The following is an 18,551-nucleotide window of genomic DNA, read 5'->3' as shown; positions in this document are numbered from 1 at the left end:
TGGACTGGATGTATGCTCAAAGAACAGATTTGACATTTACAGTCCCATGTTAGGAACAGATAACATCTAAAAAAGTTGGATCTCTCGATACCAGCTGTCTGATATTTTGTTAATGTTGGAAAATACTCAGTCCGCTTACAACAATCTATCAATTTTATTTATTTTTTCTTCCCAAATTCTCTGTGTGTTTTTTCAATGACTTATCTACGCACCTATTGTAATGGCAGGATTTTGGAATGGCGGAGGAATTTGCTACTAAAGCACTGGAGCTGAAACCGAAATCTTATGAAGCTTACTATGCAAGAGCAAGGGCCAAACGCAGCAGCAGGTGAGAGGAGAGCCAGAGAGAAACGAAGGTTTGGGTGTCATACACTCCTAAAAATGTCCTCATCCACACAAAGAACAAATAGCAAGAATATATTTGAGGAAGACTATAATTATAATCCGAAATTAACAGATTCAGATGCTGTTATAGCCGGTCATTAAGCTGAGCATCTTCCATAGTTTCAGCTATAGCAGCTCTTTAAGCTTTGCCATAACATCCTTATAGAACATTCTGCTAGTATTACCTTTATTCACATCATAATAACATGGATCAGCAAGAAGGATTAGTTTGTGGATTAATTAATAATTTGCTCTAAGCATAAGGCTATCTGTTATGTAAGAAAGTTGAAAGCAGTTGGGTCAAGATGTACACATATACACACAGAGTACTGTGCAAAAGTGTTAGGCAGTTGTACAAAAATGCTGTAAATTAAGAATGCTTTCAGAAATAGAAATGTTAATTGTTTATTTTTATCAATTAACAAAATGGAAAGTAAATGAACAGATGAGAAATCCAAATTAAATCTGCAGCTGTTGTCCTGCTGCAGAATAAATTTGGAGCCAATCACACACATGTTATATAACACAATAAGTATCTGTGTGTATTTCTCAGCACTGAGGATACCATTCATCCTGACCAAATCTTCAACTCCATTTGCAGAAATGCAGCCCCAAACTTCCAAGGAGCCTCCACTATGCATGCTGCACTGTTGTCTGCAGACACTCATTACTGTATGCTTTCCAGCCCTTCACCAAACAAACTGCCTCCTGCTAAGCCAAATCCTTCACATTTTGACTCATCAAAATATAGAAATAGATGGGTGTACTTGGGTCTGTTTTCAGCCAGTTCTGTGTTGATGGCACTGCTGGACATCTTCTGATGTCAAAAGGAAGTGAACATGATGTGTTTGTCATCTGCTGCATGAAGTTTCCTTAGCCGACCACTGCATCTGTGATCCTTGACATTGCCCATTTCTTTGTGTTTCTTCAAAAGAGCTTGAACAGCATATCTTGAAATCCCAGTCTGCTTTGAAATCTTTGCCTGGGAGAGGCCTTGCTAATGTAGTATAACTACCTTTTGTCTTGTTCTTGTGCTCAGCTGTGACATGAAACTGACTTCCTCACTTTAGTAGCAGAATTTGTCTGTTCCTCACCCAGTTTTAAGCCTCCTACACAGCTGATCTGTTTCAATTAATGACTGTGTTTCAACCTATATATGAAATTGATGATCATTAGTACCTGCTAATGGTATAATTGGTATAATACTCCTTATTCTAGTTGTACAAAATCCCTGACTTTGTACAAGTATAAGAATTGATGCTGGTTTGAAAGGAAAGGGTGGCCACCCAAATACTGATTTGCTTTGGATTTCTCTTCTGTTCATTTACTTTCCATTTTGTTAATTGATAAAAAATAAACTAGTAACACTTTTATTTCTGAAAGTATTCTTAATTTACAGCATTTTTGCACAACTGCCTAAAACTTTTGCACAGTATTCTGTGTTTGTATGTGTGCACGGCCTAGTTCACGTGGTTAATGTGGGATCGCATTTCAGAATAATGAAATTGCCAGAGAGCTTTACCTTTCAGAAACTGCTTCCTATTTGATCAGCTTATTGAGTAAGAGTGTGCTTTCTGTGAGATTGAGCTGAAAATCCCACGGTTTAACCCCTTTACTCAAGAACACCCATTGGGCTGCTATATACTGTTCTCTGGGCCTCTCCTAGTTGTAATTAAACATCATTCCACAATCAGAACACTACTAATTGAGTTAAAGTGCAAGTTAGTGTTACAATTTCCCACATGCTGATTTCCCCCCTCTTCCCCCCAGAGTTGGCAATAGGTTGTTCAAACAGTTAACATAATTAATTGCTAGGACTTCCCCTCATTCAGATTCTTGGGGTCCACCATTAAAAAAAAAAAAATCTTGTCTTGCCTCCCAGCATCAACAATCAGTATAGGTCAAACTTTAAGTGTTCAATAGTTTTTATACTTTTAAAACACATTTGAGTGTTTTAAAAACTGAACAAGAAAGCAAAATGCATGAAAAGTGTAGAGATGGATAAATCTCTATCAATCAGAAACATACAACTAGATTACTATTTGGTTCAAAATCTACCAGTGTCCCTGTAAATGACAACCCATATCCCTTGAAACTTCCCACCCTTCTGTTCCTCATAGGGTAGGCAAAGGCTTGTGAGGGATTGTTTTTTGTCAGACACTCTCCTATCCTTGTTCTCTTCATTTCCAAGACAGCAACATTCAGGACAGAATCTACTGGCTGAATGCAGGTCCGAGTGTGCTTTTTGTCTGGAGCCTTGAACTGGCATATGCTCAGACCTAAAATAGTGGAGAAACAGAGCTCTGCAGATCTGAAATATCCCAATATATTGTCTTTGTTCCCTCATCTCCAAGAATGCAATCTTGGAAATACTGTCTGTTTCTTCATCTGGATAAATAGAAGAAACACACAAGGCTGAATAATCTTGTTCATAAGATTTGGAAATCATCCTCCTCACAACTAGCTACAACTTTATGCATACCAAATTAAGCCATTGTTATCAAGAGTAAATTTTACTCTTTTATTTTCTTTTCATTTTGTCACTTTTTGGATAAAACAGGCAGTTTTCAGCAGCACTGGAGGATTTGAATGAGGCCATCAAACTTTGTCCGAACAACCGTGAAATCCAGCGGCTCCTTCTGCGGGTAGAAGAAGAGTGCAGACAGACACAGGTGCAACTACTACAACAACCCCTTGCAGTATCTGAATCAGAAACACAGCAAGAAGAGTTGTATGCAGTGCAAGATATTTTGGAAGAAGAATATCTTGAGCAAGATGTAGAAAACATATCTGTTGGCTTGCAGACTGAGTCACGACCTAGCCCAACATTGCCCATTATCCAAAGCCCACCATCTTCCCCTGCCCACCGGGACTCTGCCTACATCTCTAATTCACCACTTGGTTCACATCAGGTATTTGACTTCAGATCAAATAATTCTGTAGGATCACCAACAAGGCAAGGATATCAACCCACCTCACCAGCACTTTCTCCAACGCACCAAAATTCTCATTATAGGCCTAGTCCACCACACACATCTCCTGCTCACCAGCCCTCCTCTTACCGTTTTAGTCCGCCACCAATTGGTAGCCAAGGGAAAGATTATCAAAGCCCACCTCCTTCGCCCCTTCGTAGAGGCCCTCAGTATCGAGCCAGCCCTCCTGCAGATAGTGTGAGTGTCTACAGAGCTCAGTCCAGTTCACCAGTACGATACCAGCAAGAATCCAACATCACTCAACTTCCTAATCGGCCTAAGTCTCCACTTTCTAAAATGACACAGAGATCTTTCCAGATGCTTCCACTACCTGTTGCAGTTCCACAGCAAGGACTTAGGTTGCAACCTGCCAAGGCACAGATTGTCAGAAGCAACCAACCAAGTTCAGCTGGCCATTGTAGTACTGTAATCCCAACAGGAACTTATGGCCAAGTATCCCATTCTGTGGCCAACAAGTTTCAGTCTTCACTAGCAGAAATGGCTGGAGGCCAAAATCGGTTGGTGTATCAGACCTCTATTGGGGGAATAGTAGGAGATGGACGACCTGTACAGCATGTTCAAGCCAGTCTGAGTGCAGGGGCAATCTGTCAGCATGGAGGGCTGACTAAAGAGGATCTTCCACAAAGACCTTCCTCTGCTTATCGTGGTGGGATGAGATATAGTCAAACCCCACAGATTGGGCGGAGCCAATCTGCTTCCTACTATCCAGTCTGTCATACAAAGCTTGATTTGGAACGTTCCTCTCTACCGTCTAGTCAGCTTGGTTCTCCAGACATTTCCCATTTGATACGAAGACCTATTACAGTAAATTCCAATGAAATAAAGCCTCATCCACCAACTCCAAGACCTCTGCTTCATTCTCAAAGTGTTGGTCTCAGATTTTCCCCTTCTAGCAGTAGCATTTCCTCTACTCCCAATTTGACTCCCCCATTCCGCCCTTCTGCTTCTGTTCAGCAGATGGAGATTCCGCTTAAGCCAGCGTATGACAGATCATGTGATGAGCTTTCCCCAGTATCTCCAACCCAAGGTGGTTATCCCAGTGAACCTGCTCGCTCCAGGACCACACCTTTCATGGGAATCATAGATAAAACAGCCCGGACTCAGCAGTATCCTCACCTACACCAACAAAGCAGAACCTGGGCTATATCTTCAGTGGATACCGTTATAAGCCCAACATCTCCTGGAAATCTTCCACAGCCAGAAACATTCAGCCCACCTTCTTCAGTCAGCAGCCTTGCCTTTTATAATAAAACTAACAATGCACAGAATGGCCACTTGTTGGAGGATGACTATTACAGTCCACACGGGATTTTGGCCAATGGCTCTAGAGGAGATCTTCTAGAAAGAGTTAGCCAAACTTCTTCATATCCTGATGTTAAGGTGGCCAGGACACTGCCTGTTGCACAGGCATATCAGGACAACATATATAGGCAACTTTCCAGAGACTCCAGGCAAGGGCAGACATCCCCAATCAAACCAAAGAGACCATTTGTGGAGTCTAATGTTTAAAATGGATGTGTCTTGGAGTAAGAGCCTTTTATTTTTTAGCACATTTTTCCTGGCTGAATTCACACCTTACATTGCTGTTTTTCTTCCTTTCTAAGATTTTTATTCACTAGCAGACTACCACCCAGGGGATATCCTGTGTTTTCTGTATGATAATGAGGCAGTCCAAGACATGTTCCAAATTCTCTTCTGTACACAGCTGACCTCAGAGAAAGCCAGCACCATACAATTTTCAGCTGCCAATTAGTTATTTAAATGTACAGTATGGGGGCTGAGTCAAATTCTATACACACTCAAGGAAGTAACCAGCTCTTTGAAGAAAAGTTTTAATTTCAAATTTGAATTGATTTAAATACAGTCTGACCCTTTTTTGTGTACTGACCTTTATTTTTTCTGGGAAATTACACTTTTCAGTTGATGTAGGTCATTATGTCCAAAGAGCTATTAATCTTGAGAATTGGGGGGAGGATCTGTGTTTTTAATATTAACAAAGAGCTATGCATAAAACCCAGTCTGCTTTCTGATAGGGTTGCACTTTTAAAAAAAAAAAATATTCTTAGCATCTTCTCTTACTCTTCTGTTGGTACTACCTTAAAAAAAAATTGTTACTTTTTTCCAAGGCATTGAATAAATATTTAGGGAGAAATTAAAGTTTTGTCCACTTCAGCCCAACAGTCAGTGCTAATTTCATTCTGTATCTTAGATATCCAGTCCATTTTGTAGTGCACTTGTCTTCCTTTTGGAACAAACCACATTGTAGACATTGATAATCAGTAAAATTCATTTAAAAAAAGAATTAAATGCTTTAAATCATTGGCTCTCCAGATACTTCACATGATCTTTGATCATAACTGATGTTTCCTAGAGCACTATCTGGGTATCTAAAATTAGAAAACTCGCTTTAAATCATAAGGAGGAACTGACTGAATGGTAGTTTTAATTTCCCTGGACTACAGATGGGCATTTTTCCTGGACCATACTTTTGAAGTGAAACACTTAGAACAAATGTACCCTTTTTTTCCTAGTTTTGGCATAATATAATTTAGAATATTTTGGAGTAATTTGTTGTTGAGTTATATGTTTTGGTTAGAAGTTTGACTGCTTTTCCAATCCAAATGAAAAAGGCCGAGTGATTAATAATTCCTGCAAGATAATGGAATCAATAATCTCAAGGGAGAAAATAGTAATGTAGCAAACACTTTATGCAAATATTCTCAGACCATACTATTTCCAGTTTAAATTAGCTCACAAAAGCTGGAGTTCGGAAGGTGCCAGGAAATCAATTGATGGAGAATATTCTATGAATTCATATGTGAACCAAGAAACCATCAATAGTATCTTCAGGGCAGAAACATAGAACAGGCCAAAAAAGAAATAATATTTTGCCTTTTGATCATTCAGAGGATAAATTGGTCTTATCTTCTAAAAATCATATTTTCTTTAAAAAAATGTTTTTCTTCATACCACAGTTACATAGAAGTGAATAGCTAGCATTCTGACCCTTTCATTTTTCTTCATTATTTTTGTCAAAACTATCCTAAGGTTTTAAAATACAGAACACCTTCAACCGTGCTTTATGATATGATTTTGTTTTGTTTTTTAATGCTGTATTCAGGAGTTCCTTCATATGAATTGAAGGGTATGATAAAATATGTTTTTTCCTGTCTCCTAAAAGAGCTCAGAAAGGCAAAGAGATCAATGTAACAACTATTAATCACTATTTTCTCTAGTCATTTCTTATATCCTTATTATAAGTTGCCATATTTCTCTGAGTGAAATGTAGTATTTCCAAGAGTTACAGGTAGTCCTTGACTTACATTCATTTAGTGACCAAAGTTACAATGGCACTGAGAAATGTGACTTTTTCACATTACTATGGCAGCATCCCCATGATCATGTGATCAAAATTGGACACTTGGCAACTGGCAAGTATTTATGATGGTTGCAGTGTTCTTGGATCATGTGATCCCCTTTTGCAACTTTCTGACAAGCAAAGTCAATGAGGAAGTCAGCTTCACTTAACAGTTGAACTAGTGTAACCAACTGTAATGACTTTACTTCATAACCGTGGCAAGAAAGATTGTAAAATGGAGCAAAACTCAATAACTGTCTTGCCTAGCAGTAGAAATGTTGGGATCAATTGTGGTTGTAAATCCAGGATTACCTGAACTTTGACTTTCTTTCTAACTTTTTGCACATAATTTTTCCCTCCTGAATTGGTCACAGTACAAAATTTGCTTGCTAAACAGAAAATTGCTGATTCATGCTATGGCATGCTGGTGTCAAAGAATCTCAAATGTTTGCTAATACTTTTTTTCAAAGAGCTGGGGGCATTCTTCAGTTTTTATTTAACCGATTGAAACCAACAATAGTGTTCTCTCTTTTCTTTCTGTGTGAATGTGTATGTATGATGCAGGCATGTGAGAAAAGTGAAGGAAAAGTTTCATAAAAACAATCTAAAGATGCAACTCTATATTCGCTTTTTTATTATCAGAGTAGACAAAGCCACTGCTGTTTTTCCCACACATTTCTTTTACTTCCTAGATAGTTTAGAATCTAGGTCTTGTCAAACTTTCCTTCTGCTATATGAAGAATGGTGATTTTCAATTTTAAACTCTTTAAAACTGGAACTTACAACAACAAAGTTGTGTTTATCAGTGATTTATTTTGAAAACATTTTTGCACTCGTCTTGCTTATATCTTGAAAAAGCTAGAATCTAGTTTCTCACAATAGGCAGAGGAGGGTCAGATAGTTATGTTTTGATTTTGAGCCTTTACATAGTCGCTTTTACCACAGTGCACGTGATCAGCATAAGTGCACTGAGATATTACCCACTTTTTCCTGATAAAGTTAATAAACCATCTCTGTCATATGGAAGGTGGAATCATAATGCAACTACCCTGATAATTTCAAGATTTTAATGAATGAAAGCTCATAGTTTTGGATTTGGCTCCATTTTCACTGTCACAGAGTTCACTGTACCATAATTGTTTGCATTTAGCAGTTAGTAAAAGAAATGGCATACACATCCAAAATGAGGTATCTATTACTGCTGTTGGACAAAAATTTTCCTCTGTCCCTTCTTTACAGTACTGTGTTGTGATTTCACAGGATTCTTGCACTATTGGATTTGCCACCTGTTCTCTGTAAATTGGGTGCACTTTATAGTTGCATTTGTTTCTATGATCAGTAATGGTTATTTAAACATAAATGATACCAACATTACAAAAAGCTCTTGTCGTTCAGTATATATTTTTTTAAAAAGAAGCAATGATTCAAGGTATACAGCACAAGTACTGACATTGTATATAAGCCTCAAAAGTTGAAATCATTTTTAGTACAAAGAGAAAAATATATGCTGTGTTCTTCCAGCAATTTTCTTTAGGTGCATCTGAGGCTTAGTTGTTGTGCTTTTAGTTACCAAATAACCATCTCACATGAAATAAAAGACACATTTCTCTGAAGATCTTCCAGAGAATTCCCTCTGGATTTGCTCTCAGCTTAGTACTTTATTGCTTATCATATACTGTCTTGAGATATAACACAGCACAAAATAATATATTTGTCTTTTTTCATTTGAAATATCTTTCAAATGAGTTTTTTTTCCTACTCAGGATAGTTAAGAGAGAGTGGTTAATACCACATCACAGATTGATCTGCCATGCTGCTTTTTTGTTTGTTTAAAGACATGCAAAAGTATTGTACTAATATTTTTATTTATACATATGTGCACATCACATGCCTAAGCTGGAGTTTCAGAACTATTTTCTATGAAATCAACATACCAAATAAATCACAGCCTCAAGTCCTATATGACTTTTACTGTGAATGTATGCTTGCTTTACCAAATCCACCACATGGTATTACTTGGGCTTTGCAGAAAGTTTTTTTTTTGCTTACTGGACATTTTCGTGAACAAAAATCTAGATGCTAACTTATTGTGCATCTGGCTGTCAAAGATGTACCAGCTGATTTTAGTAAAGATATGAAGCCTAAACAGTCTTAAGTGAAATTGATTTTTTTTTCTCCCTTTCCTAAAATCATTACAAAAATTACCTCTCCAAAATCATCAACAGAGGCTTCCTATTAAATATAACACAGCTTAATTGGCAGAAAGAGGAAGCTACTTCCTCTCTCTGTCTTCACTGGTCCATCTTAACTGCTTAGTCGTATTAAAAATGGGCATGTTAATTGCATTCACTCGTTAATTTTGTCTTGTTTGGCCCCTCAATTTGCTTTCTAGAGGACTGTGGAGACTTAGTACTGTAGTGCTGACTTCTAAGAATTTGAAACAATTAGGTAAGCTGGGTCCAAGTAAGATTGCTATCAGGTCCTAAGAATCATATAGAAATCTTAATACATGTTAAGTTTGGCTTGGCTCCAGGGGAGAGAGTTGCTAGCTTGGTAAATGTCTCAATTATTTATTCTTATATCAAAAGAGTTTCTTTGGGGCTCTCAAAAATATTGAATAACTGGAAATATAACTTATTTTGCTGTTTAAGTGAAATAGAAAGTATCACGGGGAGGGCAAAGGGGGAAGGTAGTTATGTTTATTTTTTCAAATTGTATTACAAAATGTGCTAAAAGAAGGAACAAAAACGCATCCATTTTGAAATTCCAAGCTGTTCACTTGGCCTTAGATAGGTGTTAACAAGTTTCTACTGTTCATGATCATCTAATAAAAACCGAAGTGCCAGCTTTTCTGCACCTTACATTAAAAAAAAAAAAAAAAAAACACTTTGTGCCTAGAAATTTTTCTTCTCTCCTTAAGGTAGCCCATAGTAATTTCTTGAATGGCAAGCTGCATCTCTCTCCCCATCTCCCATTACTTAACACTGGAGTTTCAGGACCTTCAGCTATTTAGAGTTCAGCTTTTTAAAAGGGCTTAGAGGGGTCAAAACCTAATATACTTCTTTTTACATGTTAGATGCCTTCACTGAATTTATGGTTGCTGTGAAAAGGGAAGGACAAACTTAAGGCACAAGCACAAAGGGGTAGATAGCTAAACTGCGCCTCCCCTCCCTAATTACTTGAATATAACTGGATTATTATTGTTCCCCTAACAAGAAAAATCATATTAAGGGCTGAAATTTCATAGCAGACTATTTTGTGTAGTGGTAACTGAATTAACTTATAGAACCTCAACGCAGTATTATCTAATTGCTATTTCAGATTAGGACCTTGGCATAATATATGAATATGCATTTGTCTGAAATGCAGAAGCAGTCCTAGACAACATTGTTGGTGGTTTTCCTCTCAGTCTCTCTCCCTCTCCCTCTTTCTGTCTTTCCCCCTCCTTCTTCATACACACGCGCGCGTTCACACACACACACACACACAGAGAGGGAGAGGGAGGGAGGGAGGACTGCTTTTGCATTTCAAATAAGTACATGTTCAAGAGGCTTTTAATAAAATGGAATAAGCTTCTACACTTTTCTGCTTGCTTGGAAGTAAAAAAAAAAGGAAGACGCTTAGATGCTTTTTGCTTGTTGCCATCACAAAAACTATGAGAGAACTGAGGCAGTTTGACTTTGTTCCACCTGAACAATTACCTTGAGTTCATTTCCTACCATTATTTACTGTTACTAATCATTCTACAGAGTGCAAGGCATTAATATGTTTAGATAGAAGATATGTTTTCAGGGAATGAATGTTTTGCTTTTAAATATGTTTCTCATAACAACTTCTTTCCCATGAACATTGAGATATTTTGCCTGCCTTGTCTGCCTCTGTACAGCAACACATGTTCCTTTGTATTAAATCTTTCTGGTTTGCCGACTTGCTGGAAAAATACTGAGTTCCTTTTCCTTTTTTCTATCAATCTGATGTAAAGAATTTCCCTGTACAGTATAATATTCAATTGCATGTTCTGTTCTCTTACTGATATATTGAATCACCACACAGTTGTGATCTTTTATTGCAGGGATGCTGCACAAATCTCTGCAGTCGGTTAAGACTTTTGGCCACCCTTGTATAAAGGAAAGAAATATGTTTCTTTCCCTTCACTGTATTTGCTTGAGCAGAGTTTTATTGTCTGTACATGTAAGCTGTGAGATAGACGTGGAAAAAGTTCAAAAAGAATGCATTATCCTCAGCCCCTCCCTAATGTATACAGATTGTAACCTGTACAATGAACTGTATGTATTAAAATGTACTTATTTATAAATGGTTAATACTTGGAAATGGTGGTTGACTACTGTGTTCAACACATCTATTCTGACACTTCATGGAGTGGAAAAAGCACTCTCCACTCATTTTTTATCTTGTTTTATCCTTTAATTGTTGAATTAACCCTTTATGTGTACTTCTTGCAATGTATCACTCTCTTGTTACAAAGGCTCTATTTTATAGCATTGGTTGAAAGAAACGTTTTTCAGAGCAGAACATCTTATCTAATTCAGACTTTTTATCTCAATTGGAATCGATATAGAATGGAACGTGTCTGGAGAAATTCCAATCTCTTTTACCGATATAACTTTATCCAATATCAATCAGTCTCTTGCATATATTAAAATACTAGATTTGTCTTTGTTTTCAAAAGACAAATGAAGCATAGCCATGATGGAAAAAAATTAGCAAGATTTTATTTAATGGAACTTCATAATGTTCTGAAGTACATATATTTTAATGATTATTGTTAATCCAATGAGAAATATGCTGCAAGTATTTTATGAATATTAGATCAAATTTCTGTGTAACCTGTTCTTAGTAGAAATGATTTTGCACAATTAATCAGTACTAGCCATGTAACAGCAGCTTATCAGGTTCACTCAATCCATTCTGTCCAACTTTTATATTTATGTATAATTACTTCAGAAATACGGATCTGGGTAACAATGCATGCAGATTCTGTACTAGCTTGGTGTTTTCTAAAGTTGAAAAAAAGCTGATATCAAAGATGTCATATTCCAATATGTTCCAATTTGAGCATTATCTTGGAAGATGCAAAACAGATTGTTTCTCTTCCAGATGTGTACCAAATGAATTTTCAATCCAATCACCACAGAGCTTTGTTCTATTGGCCCATTTGTAAATACAAAGTCTTGTGAACACACATCTTAGTATAACTATTTAATCATAAAATAATGTATGAAGAATTGTAGTTTATTTTTAAAATAGTAAACATTTGGATAATAATGGGAAGGGTGTAAGAATGAAAAACAAGCATAATTCTGGGAATAAATAGCAGACAACCATCTTTCACACACAGAGACTTTATAGGAACAAAGATTAGAACTGAGATTACTCTATAATAGAAAGTATGGCACTACAATATTGCAGTATTGTATTTCAGCATATGTCAGTTCTGAATTCTACATGTTCTTCAGAAAATCATATGAATATTTCTTCATACCCATATCTGGTATGAATGTATTCTTTATTTCCTACATAGCCTTTAAAATAAAATATAAGATTTGCGGGGGACTTAACATTTTTGCTAAGTGTACAGACATCTGAGTTATAATCAAATTTCGGATAATAAATCGGTGCAATATTAATGTTTAATTAAAACACATTTCTACTTATAATATTTGGTCCCAAATAACTGTCAGAATGAGGTACAAAAGGCCCTTGCTGTGCAACATATTTATTGATATTAACCACAACTGAAAAGTTTAAAGCAACATATTTATTGATATTAAACCAAGCAAATGGGATATTACCAATATAAGAAAATAAATTGTTTTAAAATGCTATGTGATATATAGTATTTGGAAAAAAAATCTTATCAAAACTTTCTAAAAAATGAATGTTTTCATATGCAATATGAGACCTAGCATTTATTTAGTATTTTCAGCTCCTCAGAACATGGGTGTCAAACTTTTTGGCTTGCCTGGGCTGCATTGAGTGTAGAGGAATTGTTTTGGGATGCATATAAAATATGTAACATTGGTAAGTATATAAACATCAAATTTCCCTTATTTTAAAATATTTTTATTACCTTGTGGGACCACATTATTAGCTGTCCAGGGCTAGCAATGCAGGCCATGGATTGGACGTGCCTGTTTTAGAGCCTTAGTTAAATCATTCTTGCAACAGCTTTATCAAAATGCAGGTTAATATGATTCCATTATTATTGCTGGTGCAATGTAAATGAGTTCAATAAGATGGCATGGACGTTAAATACAACATTTTGTAATAATGCACTTGCTCACATCCATTGGCTCATTTCCATTTTAAAAATTGCTGTTTATTTTTAAAGATCAATATGTTGCAGAAAGGTACTTTCCTCCATATTAATTAGGGAGCATTCTTATAATCAGTCTCTTGGTTATAGCAGTATTCAATACACTACTACTTAGGGAATATTACAACACTGCAAAATACACCATTACTCAAGAAAAGCAGTAGGCTGGCATGACTTTCTCTGATAACTGAATTTTCTTTCATATTCTGTCATATGAATACAGTTTCTGAATTTCAAAAATTGAACTGACTTTCAAAAGTACATAAGGAATTCTGGATTTGACTTACAGCCATTCTATAGGACTGATTTGAATTAATTGTGTGAATTTTTGAATAAAGTCTTAAAAAATATCTTAGGTATAGCAATTTATTTTATTGCTATAAATATATCCACTATTTTTAATTAATATAATACTTTTATTTATAGTTATGCTCTTGGCTAAAGTTGAAATGGTGTATTTGACTCAGGTTGACTCAGCCTTCCATCCTTCCAAGATTGCTAAAATGAGGACCCAGATTGTTGGGGGCAATATGCTGATTCTGTAAACTGCTTAGGGAGGGCTATAAAGCACTGTGAAGTGGTATATAAGTCTAAGTGCTATTGCTGTTGCTATTTGTTTATTCATTCAAATAGTTTACCCAAGAAAATTTATCCTAAATTACTTTGCAATTTTGAACAAATATTAAAAGGAATGTGTACAACCGTCCATAAAAATATTTGTAAAAAAAAAAGTTCATTACCACTATGTGACTTTTCATTAAGTGAAATGTTTACATAAGAAAAGTTTCCAAAGATCAGAATTTAGAATCATTTTGTCATTAGAATCATTTTGAAAATAACTGCAAGGCATTTTACTGAGATTTAAAGTTTCATGGAGTAGCTTAGTGAAAACAGAATGAATAAAAATCAAAGCCTTGTAAAATGTGTATCTTTGCCACAGAGCAGGAAAGGACATAAGAAGCCCTCTGTCCCATCCAGAAATGAAGATTTGGTCAATCTACCTATTCTTTTTGAGGAGCTTTTCTCACAAAACTCACATGCACACCCAGATGGTAATCCAAAATCAGAATAGCCGAACTAAAGTATATAACTTTTAGCCACTAAGCAGCATTCCAGAATCACAGGGAGGAACAAGGCCAGAAAAATAGATACATGGTGATTAAGAAATACAATTTTAATCTGTATATTTCTAATACATCATTAAGTAACACTTCCCCCAATTGAATGAATTGATGTCTTTTAAACAAAAGTATTTCCAGCTATAAAATGAATTGCCTCCTTCTATGGGTTATATAACCAGATCTTTCTCTTTCCACCAGCAGGTGAGGAAACAATCATTGTTTCCCCCTGCAGTAAATGTCCTTAAAACTTGGAGAAGATGGATGAAGATAGCATAGAAATTGCCATAGTCATAGCAGATTTTTGGCTCTCCAATAATATCAGACACCTGAATCTTTCCCAAGGATCTGAAACAGTCAAATGCTGGTGCTTGGTGGTGTTATAGATATTGTTGCAGGATATAAGTTGTTTGAAGTAAAGCCTCCTGTTGCAATTGACTAATTAGTGGTTTTGTCAATGCCAAAGAGAGAGTAGTGCTCCTGTTGTTTTGAGAATTGCACCCAAGGCTCCTTTTCCTATTGGTATTATCTTTGCTTTCGTTTGCCACTGTTATTCCTATTTCTAATTGCAGGTCTTTGTATTTTATTATATTCTCCCATTTTTCTTTTACTTTGCTGTCTTCTAGTAATTAGCACTTTTTTTTCCTTATTAACAATTTTTAAATCTGGGGTACTATGTGGCAGGTCCTGGTTTTGAATTTTAAAGTCCCACAGCACTTAATTTTCCATGACTTTTCTAAGTTATGGTCTAACCAGTTCTTGCTTGCAAGCAAATTATATTCTTGCAGATTTTCCAATGCACTATTGTTTCTACTTTGTCATGCCATTGCTTGTAGTCAGTCTGTATGATCTACAGCAACTAACCACTGTTTCTTTGCAAAAATAGTACTTGCTGTCTATTGTTCACTTCTCAATTCTGGCTTTGTATGCATTAGTTCTTAAAGCTTAGTTTTTATAGCCAGAATTAACCCTCTGTGTCTTTCTTAAATTTTGCTGCTTTATCTGTAAAGGTCTTGTTACCAGATCTGTTACTATCTGCTTTGTGTACTATCATGAGCCGTAGTTTCTCAGTGGTTAGAATGCAGTACTACAGGCTACTTCTGTTGACTGCTGGCTGCCAGCAGTTTGGCAGTTCAATTCTGACCGGCTCAAGTTTGACTCAGCCTTTCATCCTTCCGAGGTTGGTAAAATGAGGACCCAGATTGTTGGGGTCAATATTGTAGACTCTGTAAACCACTTAGAGTAGGCTGTAAAGCAATGTGAAGCATTATATAAGTCTATTGCTATTTTTTTATTGTGCTGGCCATGTAATACTTTGTCTTTCCATGTCTCTCTTATGTTAAAATTTATTTGCCACCCATCTTGCAGTTCAAGGTGACTCTTAATGCACATTCTTTAGTGCTGAATTTCTTTGCTCCCTCTGCCTATACAGCAGTTCACAACATCACATAAACATTTGATTCTGCCAGAAAAATTCAAGTAATCTTACTTTGTGAGGCCCAGTTATGTCTCTGTAGCATTGAATAGATAAATCTGATTTTAGGGGCCAGGTATAATTTACAATATAAAATGTAAAATGTAGTTTCCTATGTAAACTACAGCAATCAACTGTTTCAACTAGATGTTACATAAATACACTGGGGCTTACTCTTGCAATCCTGTTAGCTCATGGGTGTCAAACTGGCAACCTGCGGGCTGGATGTGTGCAGGCCACGCTTACCCCAGCTCCAAGAAGGAGAAAAGAAGGGGAGTTTGACAACCGTATGTTAGATCCTTCTGCCAAGGAAGAAAATATAGATATAATTTCACCAAGGAAACGGCTTAGAAAGTCCTTTATAGTTTACATCAAGACCAATCCCTTGGAAGTACCTGAGCTGTCTATTAAACTGTATTCTCTTTCATTCCCTGATTTTTTATACGATCGACCAAGAAAATTCCCTTGAAACTTTCTCTTCCAGAGCTTGCCACCTTTTATCTCATCGTCATCATTTTTCCCTCGGATGCAGGGTTTGCTTTTCAGATCAACAAGCACCATCTTATATGGTCAAATGCAGCATCTGGATCTAGCTGGGCATTTTTCTTGTATACTTTTTGTCTTGCCACCTCTTATGGGATGGAAACAAGTCTATTCTCTTTCTCCATATATTCACTGTTTCAGTTTTGTCATTTCTTCCTCACAAGTTCCACAGAAATAGGGAGGTGTAAAAAGTCAAACTATTACTTTTTGGCATGTCTTAAATTTTATCATTTGAAATGACATTTATTTACCTTGTTTTTCTTGGGGCTTTGATGCTCCATATGAATGTTTTAAGTTAAGCCTTATTTTATATGAGTAAACTACAGATGAAGGTTTTATTTTTGCCATAGGTTGCAAAGAGGATTAAAAAAAATAAAGAATTACCATATTCCTCAATCTGAATCAGCACTTAATGAATTGAAAGGGAAAATTTTGATTCTATTAGGAACCCATATTAACAATTTGTATTTTTTAAATACAAATAAAATAAATGTATTTATGAGAAAACTCTAGTCTTTAGCCACTGGGGACCCTAAGTTGAAAGCTCCATCTCACCCACTAGGTCCTGATAATTGTTAGTGCAGGATGGTCAATTTGTTGAAAACAGTTGCAACTCAAGCATATTAAACTGAATCCTAAATTTCCATACAATTAATTTTGGTGAATTTGCCAGGCAGATTGATGCCAACAGAGCTGGGATACTGGGCATGTCTAAATCCCACAAGTTAGATAATTTCCAATTCTAGCAGCCCAAACAATTTCTTACTGATGGGTTGGTTTTCTTTCTCTCTGTTCCTTTGTCTTCTCTGGAAAAAGGAAAAGTAGGAAAGAAAAAAACAGAGAAGAACCACTTGGAATGCATGAGAATAATCCCCAGGAAAATATTCTGTAGGATTCTTTCAGGTCTAAAAGCATCATTTCATGTACCTTCACGTTCTGTGCAAAAATTATAGAAAATTACAGAATATTCTCTTCTAATTTGTCTGGCTACCTTCTATATCATCATATTTGGCCACTAGATGTCAGGAAGGATTCACAAATAGGAGTTTTGAATTTTCAGATTTGGTGTTTTTTCTAAAGCAAGAACTCCATCACCTTTTGATCATACAGCTTAGGAATTCTGAAACTCAGAATATTGAAGGAAAAGAAATTGAGGAAAAATGAATTAGAAAAACATTTGAAATGAATTTTTAAATTTATTTTGATATTAAAAATGAGAATATTGGAACTAAATGCATTATGGATATGGCTTTACATTTACAGTGCAAAAATATATATTTCTTCTTACTGAAACTTAATCCAGGGTAAATTATGTATAGGATAATATTTTGCACAAGGAAGATTTTACAAGCAGTAGGATAAGGGTTAAAGGAAAATTTTGGTATTTTCTAAACATCAAAATCTAGATAGTAATAAATTTCAATTCCATGTGCATAAATTCCTATAAAAGTATTACCCCAAATCACAATCATTTTAGATGTGTACCCATACAATTAAACTGCTTTATTTCAAATGAGGGTATTTATTCTTCAGCCCCTGAAACTTTCATCCAGAATCGGTGCTTCTCATACTTGTCAAATGGCCTATTTAGAACAAAATGCTTGCTTATAAATACATTCATTCATCTTCAGGAGGTCTTTTTTACCACCAAATATGCTTGTATCTCTAAGTGTTTTGGCTCTGGAGTCTGAGTTACCTATGTTCTATAGATATTTGTCTAAAGCCACAAGATCTGGGATGGGAAAATCTAAATAATCACTAGGCAATAGCACATTAGAGTTAAGGAGTGTGTGTGTGTGTATGTATGTGTGTGTGCATGTGTTGTATCTCTTCTATACTAAATAGTTGACTTGATTTTTGAAAATCTGGTAACTCTAAGTTTGGCAAGATAACTATCACTAGGTTAAATGCAACAGTTTGGTCACTGGGCATTCTGAAGAATTGCCCTGGCACAGGTGTGTGCTGCTTTAGCAAGACCACACGCACAATACTGAATCCAGCTCTGCTCACAAGGATATAAAAAAGATGCTGAGATTCTAGTAAGCGTGTAAAGAAGAGCAACAAAGATGATTAGGGCACTGGAGGCTAAAACATGCTGAACAATTTCAGGAACTGAGTATGTTTGGTGTAATGAAGAGAAAGACTAGGTGTGGCTTGATAGCAGCTTTCTAATAATTGTGAGACTGTTACAAAAAAGAAAGTGACAATCTATTCTCAAAAGGACTTGCAAGCAGGACAAGAAGCAGTGGACAAGCTTAGCATAGAGAGATCCAATCTAAAACTAAGAAATTTCCTGACAGAAAAATTAATCAGTGGAATGTCTTGCTTTCAGAAGGTCCCTTCA

The 18,551-nt window shown here is 36.1% G+C and overlaps 1 protein-coding gene across 7 annotated transcripts in view; it reads left to right on the top strand.

Annotated features, from left to right (window-relative positions):
* Positions 1-18,551, top strand: part of TANC2 (tetratricopeptide repeat, ankyrin repeat and coiled-coil containing 2) — a 370,844-nt gene that overhangs the window by 350,546 nt on the left and 1,747 nt on the right. For 6 of the 7 annotated variants that reach the window (XM_087947477.1, XM_087947475.1, XM_087947473.1 and 3 more), the window contains 2 exons: positions 228-328; positions 2,945-5,434. In XM_087947477.1, the coding sequence (XP_087803603.1) occupies positions 228-328; positions 2,945-4,886 (2,043 nt within the window). In that variant the 3' untranslated portion in view covers positions 4,887-5,434. Of the gene's footprint in view, positions 1-227; positions 329-2,944; positions 5,435-18,551 lie in introns of those variants that run through there. The other variant, XM_087947472.1, reaches the window with a different exon arrangement.

Source organism: Notechis scutatus, chromosome Z (genome assembly GCF_049901735.1).
Source record: "Notechis scutatus isolate UNSWTSFEM ecotype Mainland chromosome Z, rNotScu1.2, whole genome shotgun sequence".
Lineage (NCBI taxonomy): Eukaryota > Metazoa > Chordata > Lepidosauria > Squamata > Elapidae > Notechis > Notechis scutatus.
This window is presented reverse-complemented; position numbering and strand designations above follow the sequence as displayed.